Below are 14,250 nucleotides of genomic sequence, written 5' to 3'. Positions count from 1 at the left end.
CGGAACATCTCTACCAAAAAGTATAATACCGATGCAAGGACAGACAAAATTCGGCACACGACGGACCTCAAATAATAATATTGATCTTATTTATGATATAAATGGTAGTGAGCCACATGTTTCCATGGGACCCTAATAATTATAGCAGGATAAACTGAATTAGATGAAACCAACTAAACATGAATTTCCGGGAATTAAGATTCCGTTTATCAAATCTTTGTTTCGTCATGGACAAAAGATTTCAGGTATAGTTAACTACTAGTATTCCGCCACGCTTGACATCCTTAAATGAACTTAAACTAGAAATATATATAAACTGAGACTACTATATAAATGATCTTGTTTAAAGGCGGACAATTAATCATATAATTTTGTAAGAAAACAGAAAACGAGGTCTGATTCAAAAAAACAACACAGTGCCACTGAAACTGCCCGGGCAATATCAAGATGCTTGATAAAAAAAAATTAATGTACAAACATTATGCATTCCTATGGGAACCAGTTGAAATCAGAGATCAATATGAAGAATAACGAAATCAGAGATCAATATGTAGTATAACGAAATCAGAGATCAATATGTGATGTAACAAAATCAGAGATCAAAATGTAGTATAAAGAACTCAGAGATCAAAATGTAGTATAACGAAATCAGAGATTAATATGTAGTATACTAAAATCAGAGATCCGTGAAAGATATTAAAATATGTAGTATAACGAAATCAGAGATCAAAGAGATCAAAATGTAGTATATAACGAAATCAGAGATCAATATGTAGTATAACAACCTCAGAGATCAAAATGTATTATAACGAAATCGGAGATAAAAATGTAATATAACGAAATCGGAGATCAAAATGTAGTATAACGAAATCAGAGATCAATATGTAGTATAACGAAATCAAAGATCAAAATGTAGTTTAACGAAATCAGAGATCAATATGTGGTTTATTGAAATCAGAGATCAAAATGTGGTATAACGATGTCAGAGATCAGAATGTGGTATAACGAAATCAGAGATCAAAATGTAGTATAACGAAATCAGAGATCAATATGTGGTATAACGAAATCAGAGATCAAAATGTAGTATAACGAAATCAGAAATCAATATGTAGTATAACGAAATCAGAGCTCAATATGTAGTATAACGAAATTTGAGATCAAAATAAAGTATAACGAAATCAGAGATCAAAATGTGGTATAACGAAATCAGAGATCAAATTGTAGTATAACGAATGGACAAAGGATTTCAGGTATAGTAAACTACAAGTATTCCGCCACGCTTGACATCCTTGAATGAACTTAAACTAGACATATATATAGACTGAGACTACTATATAAATTATCTTATTTAAAGGCGGACAATTAATCATATAATTTTGTAAAAAAACAAACAAGAGGCTGTCACAACGACAGCAAACCGGATTTATTAACATTTATTTGTGTCCTGGCAATATCACAAGAACCATTACTGATGAATGGTGAAAGTGAAAATCGTCAATTTAAAATTTTACCTCCATTTTTCATCAGTATCAACATATTAAAATTTGAAAAGCTTAGATTGAATGGTTCATGAGTAAATGCAACAACGTGAATGGAAACGCCATTTTACGATCTTTCAAGAACCATAACTCCTGAACGGTAAAAGTCAAAATCATCATTATTGAACTTGACCTCTATTTTGTCATCAGTAACAACATATCAAAATTTGGGAAGCTTTGGTAGAACAGTTCATGCGTAAATGCACTGACACGACTGGAAACTCCATTTTTCAATCTCTCAAGAACCATAACTCCTGAACGGTAAAAGTCAAAATCGTCATTATTTAACTTGACCTTTATTTTGTCATCAGTAACAACATATAAAAATTTGGGAAGCTTTGGTAGAACAGTTCTCGAGTAAATGCACGAACACGACTGGAAACTCCATTTTTTAATATTTCAAGAACCATAACACCTGAACGGTAGAAGTCAAAATCGTCATTATTGAACTTGACCTTCATTTAGTTGTCAGTAACAACATATTAAAATTTTAAAAGCTTTGGTTGAACGGTTCATGAGTTAATGCACGGACAACATTTGATTGCCGCCCGGCCGCCCGCCCAAACGCCCTACCGACCGACCGCCGTACATCACCAAACCAATAACCGACATTTTTGTCTCAAAAATCCGGTTAAAAACGAGGTCTGATTCAAACAAACAACACATTGCCACTGAAACTGGCTTTATCAAGATGCTTGATAAAAAAAATAATGTACAAACATTATGCATTCCTATGGGAACCAGTTGAAATCAGAGATCAATATGAAGAATAACGAAATCAGAGATCAATATGTAGTATAACGAAATCAGAGATCAATATGTGGTGTAAAGAAATCAGAGATCAAAATGTAGTATAACGAACTCAGAGATCAAAATGTAGTATAACGAAATCAGAGATCAATATGTAGTATACTAAAATCAGAGATCGAAGATATTTAAATATGTAGTATAACGAAATCAGAGATCAAAATGTAGTATATAACGAAATCAGAGATCAATATGTAGTATAACGAAATCAGAGATCAAAATGTAGTATTACGAAATCAGATATCAAAATGAAGTATTACAAAATCAGAGATTAATATGTAGTAGAACGAAATCAAAGATCAAAATGTAGTATAACGAAATCAGAGATCAATATGTGGTTTATTGAAATCAGAGATCAATATGTGGTATAACGAAATCAGAGATCAAAATGTAGTATAACGAAATCAGAACTGAATATGTAGTATAACGAAATCAGAACTGAATATGTAGTATAACGAAATCTGAGATCAAAATATAGTATAACGAAATCAGAGATCAAAATGTGGTATAACCAAATCAGAGATCAAATTGTAGTATAACGAAATCAGAGATCAATATGTAGTATAACGAAATCAGAGATCAAAATGTGGTATAACGAAATCAGAGATTAAAATGTAATATAACGAGATCAGAAATCAATATGTAGTATAACGAAATCAGAGATCAAAATGTAGTATAACAAAATTTGGAGATCAAAATGTATTATAACGAAATCGGAGATCAAAATGTAGTATAACAAAATCGGAGATCAAAATGTAGTATAACGAAATCAGAGATCAAAATGTAGTATAACGAAATCGGAGATCAAAAAAATGTAGTATAACGAAATCAGAGATCAAAATGTGGTATAACGAAATCAGAGATCAAATTGTAGTATAACGAAATCAGAGATCAATATGTAGTATAACGAAATCAGAGATCAAAATGTGGTATAACGAAATCAGAGATCAAAATGTAATCTAACGAAATCAGAAATCAATATGTAGTATAACGAAATCAGAGATCAAAATGTAGTATAACGAAATCGGAGATCAAAATGTTTTATAACGAATTAAGAGATCAAAATGTAGTATAGCGAAATCGGAGATCAAAATGTAGTATAACGAAATCAGATATCAATATGTGGTATAACGAAATCAGAGATCAATATGTAGTATAACGTTATCACAGATCAATATTTTAATTAAATTGTGTATTCTAAACCATATTACTTCTTTTGTTTAAATTGACTAGGTAATGTGTTAAAACATTTTCATCCGTGCAATTTACTTAAAAGCCAGAGGTGGCACTGCCACTGCTTTGGCCCTTTTGTATTAAAAAAAACCATCAAGTATTTTAAATCAGCCAAATACAATCTTCAAAAGGTTATTATAAGACTGTAGAATAACATGCAGTGTTTCTATTTTTGAACTAAATATTTACATAAGAGCTTCAATTTTCTTTCATTTACTAGAAGTACTAACACGTGGTAGTCTAACGGTCGTGACTAGCGATGAGGGTCTCTAATGGTCGATGATATTTGCCTTTAGTGAACAATTTCGGTATGGATTCCGTTCATAAATATTCAATCAAAACTAGAAATTCTTTGCCATTTTGGAATTAGAGCAGGCCTATACTTGTGGTAGGATTCCTGATGTTGACGGGTAAATGGACACGCGGAGTAGTTAAACAAAACTTTGAAACATCAATTATCTTTTCTTTTCTTTTTTTAATTCTTTCAGTCGGGAATAATAAAAAGACGGTAAAATAAAGACAGTGAAGAAGAAAGAAAAACACCATCCAATAACTCTTTTAATTACGACTGAAGGAAGACTAAAATTCGGTCCAGAAAACAACAAATAAATTCGTTTATAGTATGTTTGAAGTCACTGAAAGTAATATTTAACTATACTTAGCTTATTGCTATCAAAAATTAAATATCGTTTTGTATACTTTGCGTCTCTTTGTGACAAATGACCTCCAAGAAGAGCGAGGTAATGGCGGATTATACTCTCTCTTCACAACAAATATGTTATTGTTCCAGCAGACAAAGCTACAAACAAGAACTTCATTTGACTTCACTGCAAAACTGTGAATCCCAAATACACCTCTACATCATTCACGTAAAGGAGATTTTAGAAAATCGCAAATTTGTTCTTAGGTAGATAGAGGGAAAAAGTCATTACAATCTCTAATATTTATTTGAATACATTTTACCCCAGACATTCTAATAAATAACGATAAAAACCGTGTCGTCATGATCTTTTAACTAAACATCTTTCACAAGTTCTTACCACCACTCTTTCTATATATATATATAGTAAAATATGGACAATATTGTGATTCCAAAATCATTTAAATTATTTGTGTAACCCTTGATTTGTCTACATTTTATCCATAAATTTCCCATACTGATCGACTACATAAATTAAGTTACTTTTTGTGTATGTGTGATGATTCAAACTGATTCCAAAACAAAACACCAAAGATGATAATATCAAAATGCTGGACAATTTCTTTCTTTCAAAAACACATTTGTTAAGTTTGTTTGGTTGATACTAGTATACCAAAACTGTAGATAATCTAATGGGTACTAATTGTGCGCCACTTCTGACCGACTTGCATAATTTTAGTACTCACTATGCCAAACAGAGTTAATACATAGCCGTCTCAAAGACAAACAGAAAAAGCATCTGGCATTTTTTTTTTAATTTCCTATTCAGATATATTACTGTGACCCACATTCAAATTAGTGCGTACGTCAGATATATGTCCCAGAGAACGTGAGATTTAAGATACCACCATCAAAGATCTGCTTTCCTAGTGAACGTGAGATTCGTGATACCACCGGAAGTAGATCTGCGTTTCCTAGATATTGACACAGATGGACAACTAGAATCTATATCAAAGCTGATGATGTCAATTTCCAATTGTTCAATTCGACAACTCCTTTAAAAATTTGTGTGTCTTTTTTTCTTCAACTTCGTTTTTTTTTTTGTTACTTTTTTTTTATTTGGGAGTCACTGATGTCTTTTGTGGACGAGACTCGCGTCTGGTGTAATTCATTTAAAGCCTGTATGTGAGTATGTTCATACCTATCAAAAATGTAGCTCGGATAAAGAAATCATGCTTTAGCTTAACTTCTTTCCTTCAACATCAATATATATAACAAGATTTGGTATGATTGCCAATGACACAACTCCCCATCCAGATCACAATTTGTAAAAGTAAACCATTATAAGTCAAAGTACAGTCTTCAACACGGAGCATTGGTTCACACCAAACGTCAAGTTTCTTCATAGTAAGGAACCTGTTTAATAACTAATGCTGGACGCATAATACAGAGAAATACCAACTCGAGCTATATATAACTAATCAAGCTCTTAAAAAGTGCAGGTTGTGGAAAATGCACCACCTTTGAACCTCAAAGTATTTGAGCATAAGTTTTTTGGAATGGTCAATAGGTGACTTGCATGTTTTAGAAGCCACTGGATAACGCCCGTGTTTTTTTTTCTGTAATATGAAAACCCTGCTTCCGGTTAACCTACCGATAAGCTGTTAATCCATTTATCAATTCCCCCATGCAAGTTGAAAATCCATGAAATATTTGCCACTGGCCATTACAAACAATGATTAATCAATCAATCAATCAATGTTTATAATAAAAACATTGCAACTTTCAAATGAAGCATCATTTAACACATTTTAAGCACGACAAAACATTTTAATAATATTTCTTTTAATGACGGTAAAATTATTAATGCATGATTGAATTCCTTTAGTTGGAATTTAAACTTAATGAAATCATGTATGTCATATACGTTCTAAATTGTTGTCCTTAGAGATAATGTGTAAATATATTAGAAATTTAATATAAGTAGCTATATAGTGTTCAAATAATACAATACTTTAGTTATTTAAAGAGAAAAGATTCGTTCAACCTCGACAATGTCACTGATATTTTGTGTATTGGAATATTCATAATGTGCCATCACCACTGATAAATTAAAAATGGTCAGCTTATTTGATATTTGTCTGGAATAATTTAATCTGGTAAGTTTTAGTATACTGAAATTTAAGATTAAATAGCTTAATAAGAATTTGATCTGACTTGCTCATTATAGTTTAAAACTCGAGTGTGATAATCCTATAAATATCAATATGGAAAGTCACTACGAGCCAAACAATTTAAGGTATGTCGGATTTAAAATTCGTGATTGTAGTAGAAGTAAAATTTGACCGAGAAATTTTACATATTTAAAACAAATAAAAAATCTCTGTTTTTCGCATACATGAAAATAATCCAGCTAATTACGAATGCAAAAGGGTGACAGGGTATGCAGTACATATCAATGAGACAATTATACTAAACGGCACAAAAATAAAACAAAGTGCAATGCAACTAGTGAGATGCATAACCTTCTCAAAAATTAACTGAACATTTTAAGATACGAAAAATGTTATTTGGAAGATGAAAAAGTGTCAATATATACCAAGATGTGTATGATTGCCTAAGAGACAATTTTTCACCAGAAACAAAAAAATCTATAATGAAAACAACTTATGGGCAGTATACGACCTTCATCAATGAGCAAAACACACATCGTACGGTTAAATATATAATACTTTGAATGGATGATGAATAGTGATAAATAGTGTCAAAACTTTGATATACAATTAAAATAATATTTATGTTTGAGGAGAAGAGGATTTTATTCAAATGAATCTAGACATTTAAAATTATATTAGTATCACATTATTACGCAATAAGTATATATTCATAATACGGGTATGATTGTATGGAACAATAAATCCGCTTTATCAATGATTAAGCAAGGATTTTGTCTGAATCTAAATGGATTTAATTGCCCATAGAGATGTATTTACACATTCCAATGATCATCTATACACATATATTATACATGTCTGTTCATATAACAAACATAACAATGAACCTAATTTACAGGTCAAGTTATGGGCTGTAAGAACAGCACCTCCACAAAAGTAGAACCGTTTGATCAAACAAGGGAGAACGGTGTTATACCTACTGCGCATCAAAACGGACACATCCCCTCTTCCAAAATAGTGGACACACCTAGAGAGACATTGGGTCAACTACCTAATCAGAAGGATTCGTACGTGAATAATGCTGGTAATGATACTAGGATATTAGAGAACCAAACGGAACAGACTCAGAACGAGGCAGAACATACGGAAGAGGAACCAGATGAAACAACTGTACAGCCGATATCAATAAATCAAGATACCGTAGCTTCAGGAGAACACCCAAACGAGACAGGAACAAAAAACGTAAACAAGAGCGAAACTGGAACACCTCGTGATCAGACAGCAAGATCATCCGGTGATCAGAGTCAACGCTCCACTAGCAGGGAACCCGTTGTAGTACCAACAATGTCAATGGCAGAGGAAGATCTACTACGGACTAATTATACAATTAAGGACATCTCGATTCATAACCAGTCAAAAGGATTAATAGATATATTTCCTCATAGAAAAAATGTGTACTCGACTGCTAAATTTAAAGACGCCATGAAAAATGTGGTAATACAGAAATATGAGAAATTTAAAGAGGAGGAAAAGAAAGTTGATGATTACGACTATAACAGTGATTTTTATGAAACCTGGAAGAGATCTCCAATCTTTTTAGTTTTATTCAAATATACAAAAATGTATTTAAGATTTTCAGACATTAAAACTGTGCTACCAACGTGTAAAGTGGCGAACGTTCTTGATAACGATGACTTTTTTACGGATATAATAACAGATTCTACTGCAATTCTAGATGATTTAAAAGGCGATTCAAAAATAACTGAATACAAAAAAGAATACCGAGACTTATTACAAAGATTCTTAGATATTTGTAACAAATTAACGACTGGAGACGATAGTTTCAACGATTCACTTGAACCTAATGGGCGCACTGATGGACGTATGTCTAATATGAAAGGACAGGACCCGAACACAATAGAATTCCCGATAGCAGACACAATACAAGCGGACTTAACCGTTCTACGCAAATGGATAGAAAAATGGGAACCCTTCGATACGGAAGTGTCTTCCGAAGGGGCATGGCCATTACTTCCGGACAAAGTTGTAAATGCGCTAACTGATCTCATAGAACTTCAAGACTTTTGTAGGGTTTCCTCGGACGGACTCCCGGATTTTGACTTTACAATCGAGGGAGAAGTAGCTTGGCCGCTGATTGAACTGGACATTGTGAAAAACGATAAATCAACTGAAGAACAGGAAAAAGTGTGGCGATCTCGTGAATATCGGACAGATCTTAACGATCCTACGTTTTTATTGAGTAGGCAAACTCGACTTGAAATGTATTTTATTAATAAGTATGAATGGGATAGTTCGAAATTAGATCCATATCGAGGCTTTACAACAAGACTTCAAAGAGGATGGAAAGAATTTCAGGCTCTTGCTGAAACGGAGGAATTTACAGTTATACCAGAGGACGAGTATTAAAATATTTGAAAAATGGCATGTTAAATTTATTTTTTCTATAACACATATTCCGTCGTTCTTTGGAGCCTTTTTCATTGAGTGTGTAGATAAAGGTAATATCTTAGCTGAACCGTGAAGTCATTATTAGGTTAGATAAACTTACCTCCTTGAATAGTAGACTAGTCTGACAGATAACAAATCAAAATGTCTGTTGGACTAGACTACTCCGAAAGGAGGGTAGTATACTTTACCTAATATTATAATAACTTCACTGTTTAGCTAACAAGCAAGCCAATCAAAGATATTTACTTTATCTACAAACTCAATGGAATCGGCTGTAAAACTGACTAGATCAAACATTATGGAGTTCTGATATAAAGTCACAGTTTAATTTAATTTTAATAAAAAAAAAACCGGATGAAAGTACTAGTAATTCACTCTTATGATAAGTGGTACCGTGTTTTAAAAAAATATGATATTTAGTTGTATTAGTTGTATTACTTCAGTGAATGGTAGTTGACGGTTTCTATAGTTGCCATATCTATACCTTTAGAGTTTTCCAGTTGTTTACTAGTATTTGAACTTATATCGTACCAGAGAAATATATACACATGTGTATATATGTCTCTGATCGTACCAATATTTGATAGTTTTATTCGATTTAATTTTTGGTGTTTATACCCATTTTAAGCACCGGTTTTGTGCTATTTTGTGGTGGCCAGTTTTTATTGGTGAAGGAAGCCGGAGTGTCCGGAGAAAACGATAAGGAAACTGAAAATCTAGTCAATTAAGATTGGGGTCGAGTACACCCGCACTAGTGATTACATTAGTAACTACTTTGACCACTAGGTCACTTAAGGTTGACAATTGCTTTACAACACTATCCTGAAGAAATTTCATCAAGACGAAACTCGTTACCATAACTTTTTCTTGGACATAATATACATTTGTAAATATTTTATCGGCCAGCCTGCCTTTATTAGATTTGAATCATAACATTACATCGCTTCTTGATAAATTGTATTGAAGTGGTTGCACTGAGCTTTATCAAACTGACAACTGGTATAGTTAATCGGGGTTTATTATTGCATCACATTATTATCGCACCATGAATATGCTTGTAACATGCCACTGGACGTTTAACTGCCATCCTTTATAATCATTATATGAAATGAAATTAACAAACTATGATGTATAAGGTTCAAACGATATCTGAAAAACGAATATTTGTAAAAAGGAATTTATAAAATAATTGGTTATGTGGCCATGACCTTGGACACATTGACCGCAAAATCATTACATATTGAGTTCATCTCAAGTCTGACTATAAACCAGAGTAGTGCTTGGCAATAAAGTTCTAGAACGGAGCCACATACCCCATGTCTGTTTTCAAGCACTTTCATCTTGACCTTTGGCCGACTGACCTTTCAAAAAGTGCTTTGTCAGTCTTTCAATGGAACAGTTTCAAGCTGGTTTGGTTGAGTGTTAACATTCGTTTCAGACGAAATCGTACAGAAACAGATTTTTCTCCTATGCAAGTCTATAATTCACAGGGCTCTTGTCTCAGAAAAAAAATCCGTATTGAGGTTTTTTTCTGAACAAGTGCCTGTGCTATTATTGCTGATTTGGCATTGAAACGTAACATATAGGAACTTCAAAATCGAAAGCAACCTTCAATAAAAGTTATATGATTGTTAATGATTATAAATATGGTCAAAAGTATGACTGAAATCACAAAATTTGTAAAATTTCAAGTTCCTTCATTATTGCAGTGACCTTGACCTGGTCTCCAAACGAATTCTTAATCGGTCGTAATTAAGAAGTAATATTTACTCTTGCTCATTATGTAAAAACGATCTGTACTGATATAAATTCATGGCTCAAAAGATTGTTCAGAAATGAAAGCTAAAGCTTTAGCAACACGACGGATGCATGTGAAGCAGGATCTGCTTACCCTCCTAGAGCAGATGAGATCACCCCCAGTTTTTGGTGGGGTTTGTGTTGCCTATTATTTAGTTTTTCTATGTTAAGATCACCCCCAGTTTTTGGTGGGGTTTGTGTTGCCTATTATTTAGTTTTCTATGTTGTCTTTTTTCATTTTTAGTCATGGTGTTGTCATTTGATTTTTCGATTTATGAGTTTGAATGTCCTTCTGGTATCTTTCGCCTCTCTTTGCTTCCTGTTTCAGACGGCAATTTACAAGTACATTCGTTTGCCCTACATAAAACCAAAACCAAAAGCGTCTTGTTTAATCATCATCACTCAATGGAGCATTATCAAAGTGAGTCAGTTGATGAAGAAATTGTTTATGGATTAAAAGATATTTTCGGACATAGAAATGTTGAGACCTCAGTCCTGGATAACCACAAATAAATCCTTATTTCTATCTATCTATTGCTGATTTGACCTTGATATTCGACCTTATGAAATCATAGTTATAGATATTGGTCTTATTTAACCTGGTATGTGGGTTACGTTCTCAAAGATATGTATTGTATGTGCATGGATAATGTTGTATACAAATTGCACAATTGATAAAGTGCAGAAGCTGAAATAATGACATCTAATATGTGTACCTCTCGTTTGGATATCAATAGCTTCTAGAAGTATTTCTTTTGGCCTTAGTGGTCTCAAACCGCAAGTCTCAAACTCATTATAAGATGAAATTATCCAAATGAGACATTCAAATATGTACAAATGTTGTTTCTGACTTAAATGATTTCATCGGGAAACTTAATTGTTAACTTGAAATCCAGAGTCTTGACCAAAATTTGTCCACACTGTTTCTATAATAGTCGTTTCTGTTAATTTGACCTTAGATCTAGTGGCCACAAAATCAATTGTGCTCTATCTCACCTCATGTGTAACTTATCAAATTAATTTATGTTCCGTAAAGATATTATATTGTTTATAATTTAAAAAGTATTGTCTGGAAACTGTCTGAAAATTTGGCATCCAGGCGTTCCTTGAACTTCCTTGAACTGGGGTTCATTGTGATTCATCCTATATCTATATAAGCCAGAAACAACATTAAAACGTATTAAAATTGAACTGTTAACACAGAGATATGTCTCGCTTTTTCGATATTTTTAATAGAATTTTTTAATAGTATTTTTTAATAGTAATTTTTAATAGTAATTAAAACGTACAGTTTGTCCCAATTTCAGTACTTGGTATAACAATTGCTGCTATGCCCTTGCCATCTAGTTATCTAAAAAGATCTTTAAATGAGGTATGGCCTTCTTCCTTTGAACTATCATATTAGGTTTTCGCTCAAAAAAATATTTTCCTGAATCCAAAATGTTGGCTAGATGAATGGATGTGCTGGCATTGTCAGATTCATAACTTTTTACCAAAAGATGATTAATCAGTCTTGTACATTTTGATATACTTACTAACTACTAAATAATTAAGAACTTTGCAATATAACTTGAAGTTCCTTGAATGTGATTCATTGTATAAGTCAGAAACAACATTAAAACGTATTAAAAGTGTACTGTTAACACAGAGAAATGTCTCGCCTTTTCGTTATTATGATAGTAAAATGCAGATATTGTAATTAAAATAGCAATTACTGTAACATATACGTTATGAAAAATATTCAATATGGTCAATGAACCATGGCTGAAAATAGAAGACTAAACAATAACCATGGAAATGAGATGAGCCTGTGCTAATACAGCTGCATACCAAATAGCATTGACCCACCACTAGTGGCAACCCACAGACTGATCTAATCATCAACGAATGCAATGCTGATGACAATGTGCTCACCAGAAGACACACAATGAATAATGCAAAATACAGCACAGAACTTCTCTCTCTTACCCCTTGAAAGCATTATAGAGACCTGGACATATTGATGGGAAATTGGGTTTCTAGTTAAATTTATTGGTAATAACTGTAACCTCACATACTGTGGATTCATTATTATTCGTGGGAGACCAATTTTCGTGGTTACTGGCGAACCACGAAATTAAATGTTCAACGAATAACAAATTTTATATAGGCTTCAATGTAGACATCGGCAAAACCACGAAATTAACTATCCACGAACTTGCAAGTTTTCCATAATCCACGAAAATTAGTAGCTACGAAAATAAATGAATCCACAGTATGTGAGCTGAAGGTTCAGGACCTTTCACAATAGTACAATAGTTTTCAGGACACAGCCTGTCTGGCAACCTTTAAGGTTAGGTATAATGTCAATAAAAATCAATTAACCACTACCAATTTATAAGACAAATAAGTAGGTATTGTCCAGAAAACTATTTAGCACCTTCCTGTAACAACAGAGTTTAAATGACTTAACATGGTAATCAATAAATCTATAACAACAAACAAAGATAAAAAGATTAGCCAGTATCAGGAAACTAGAATCAACAAAAACAAATGATTCATTAGTTGTATTCTAAAAGTGCAGTGGTCAATATTTATTGTGTATCAATAATTTAATAAACTATAAAAAAAAAAAAAGCATCATAGGGAACATGAGCTGAATATGCGGTATGGGCTTTGCTCCGATGATTGTTGAAGGCCGTACAGTGACCTATAGTTGTTAATATTTGTGTCATTTTGGTCTTTTGTGGATAGTTGTCTCATTGGCAATCATACCACATCTTCTTTTTTATATGTGTATTAAATTTCAAGTTGATAGGACTTCAAAATCTAACAAAAACTAGTACTACCTTGACTAAAAACTTTAACCTAAAGTGAGACAGACAGGTGGATGAACAAACTGAGGAAGGGACAAACAGATGTAAGGACAAACAAACAGACGCTCAGACCAAAAAAAACATAATGCCACAAGGTGGGGCATAATAAAATTTGACAATTATTCTCTTCCTTATATTAAATTTTGTCCTCCAACAATACATAATTTTAAGAAGGGAATAAAAAAAGAAGTTGGTAGGTCAAGTTCTTACCAAGGTTCAGAAATTACCATGAAAAAGAGCACTGAGAAGCCTTATAAAGTATGTGTAGAGTTCAAGGGGAAAAAAATACCTAGTCATATAGGAAAGGAATATTTTACTATAAGTTTATGGTAACAACAAGAATGTGTCCATAGAACATTGATACCCCACTTCCACTATCATTTTCTATTCTCAGTTGACCATGAAATTGGGATAAAAACTCTAACTTGGCATTAAAATTACAAAGATTATAGCATAGAGAACATGTGTACTAAGTTTCAAATTGATTGAACTTCAACTTCATCAAAAACTTTAACCTGAAGAGGGACAAACAGACAAACAGATGAACATGATGCCACCAAATGGGTCATAAAAAGCATCTGAAGTGAAGACAGTCATGTCATTTATAAGCCATCTTCTTTCATTATATACATGTAGGTACAGTCGACTTCTCAATGGATAGAAACCATGCTTGTGTGATGGACCTCTAGGAGAGGATGAAACTTACAAATATTAATTATTCAAATGAAACAAACTAA

At 32.8% G+C, this 14,250-nt stretch overlaps 1 protein-coding gene across 2 annotated transcripts; it reads left to right on the top strand.

Annotated features, from left to right (window-relative positions):
- Window positions 1-6,143: 6,143 nt before the first annotated feature.
- LOC134701413 (uncharacterized) lies at window positions 6,144-9,127 on the top strand. 2 transcript variants are annotated; one of them, XM_063562561.1, is made up of 2 exons: window positions 6,144-6,377; window positions 7,291-9,125. In XM_063562561.1, exon 2 carries the CDS (start codon window positions 7,299-7,301, stop codon window positions 8,817-8,819), a length of 1,521 nt encoding a protein of 506 aa, XP_063418631.1. In that variant the 5' UTR covers window positions 6,144-6,377; window positions 7,291-7,298; the 3' UTR covers window positions 8,820-9,125. The 2 variants fall into 2 exon arrangements, with proteins under 2 accessions (XP_063418631.1, XP_063418632.1); XM_063562562.1 differs by lacking the exon at window positions 6,144-6,377 and adding an exon at window positions 6,448-6,517 and having other exon boundaries at window positions 7,291-9,127.
- The last annotated feature ends 5,123 nt before the right edge of the window (window positions 9,128-14,250 follow it).

This window comes from Mytilus trossulus, unplaced genomic scaffold (assembly GCF_036588685.1).
Source record: "Mytilus trossulus isolate FHL-02 unplaced genomic scaffold, PNRI_Mtr1.1.1.hap1 h1tg000244l__unscaffolded, whole genome shotgun sequence".
In the NCBI taxonomy this organism is placed as follows: Eukaryota; Metazoa; Mollusca; class Bivalvia; order Mytilida; family Mytilidae; genus Mytilus; species Mytilus trossulus.
The sequence above is the reverse complement of the archived record's forward strand: the minus strand, read 5'-3'. Positions and strand labels throughout refer to the sequence as shown.

Excerpts from the sequence above, each read along its gene's own strand:
- LOC134701413 (XM_063562562.1), top strand. The coding sequence starts at position 7,299 with ATGGGCTGTAAGAACAGCACCTCCACAAAAGTAGAACCGTTTGATCAA.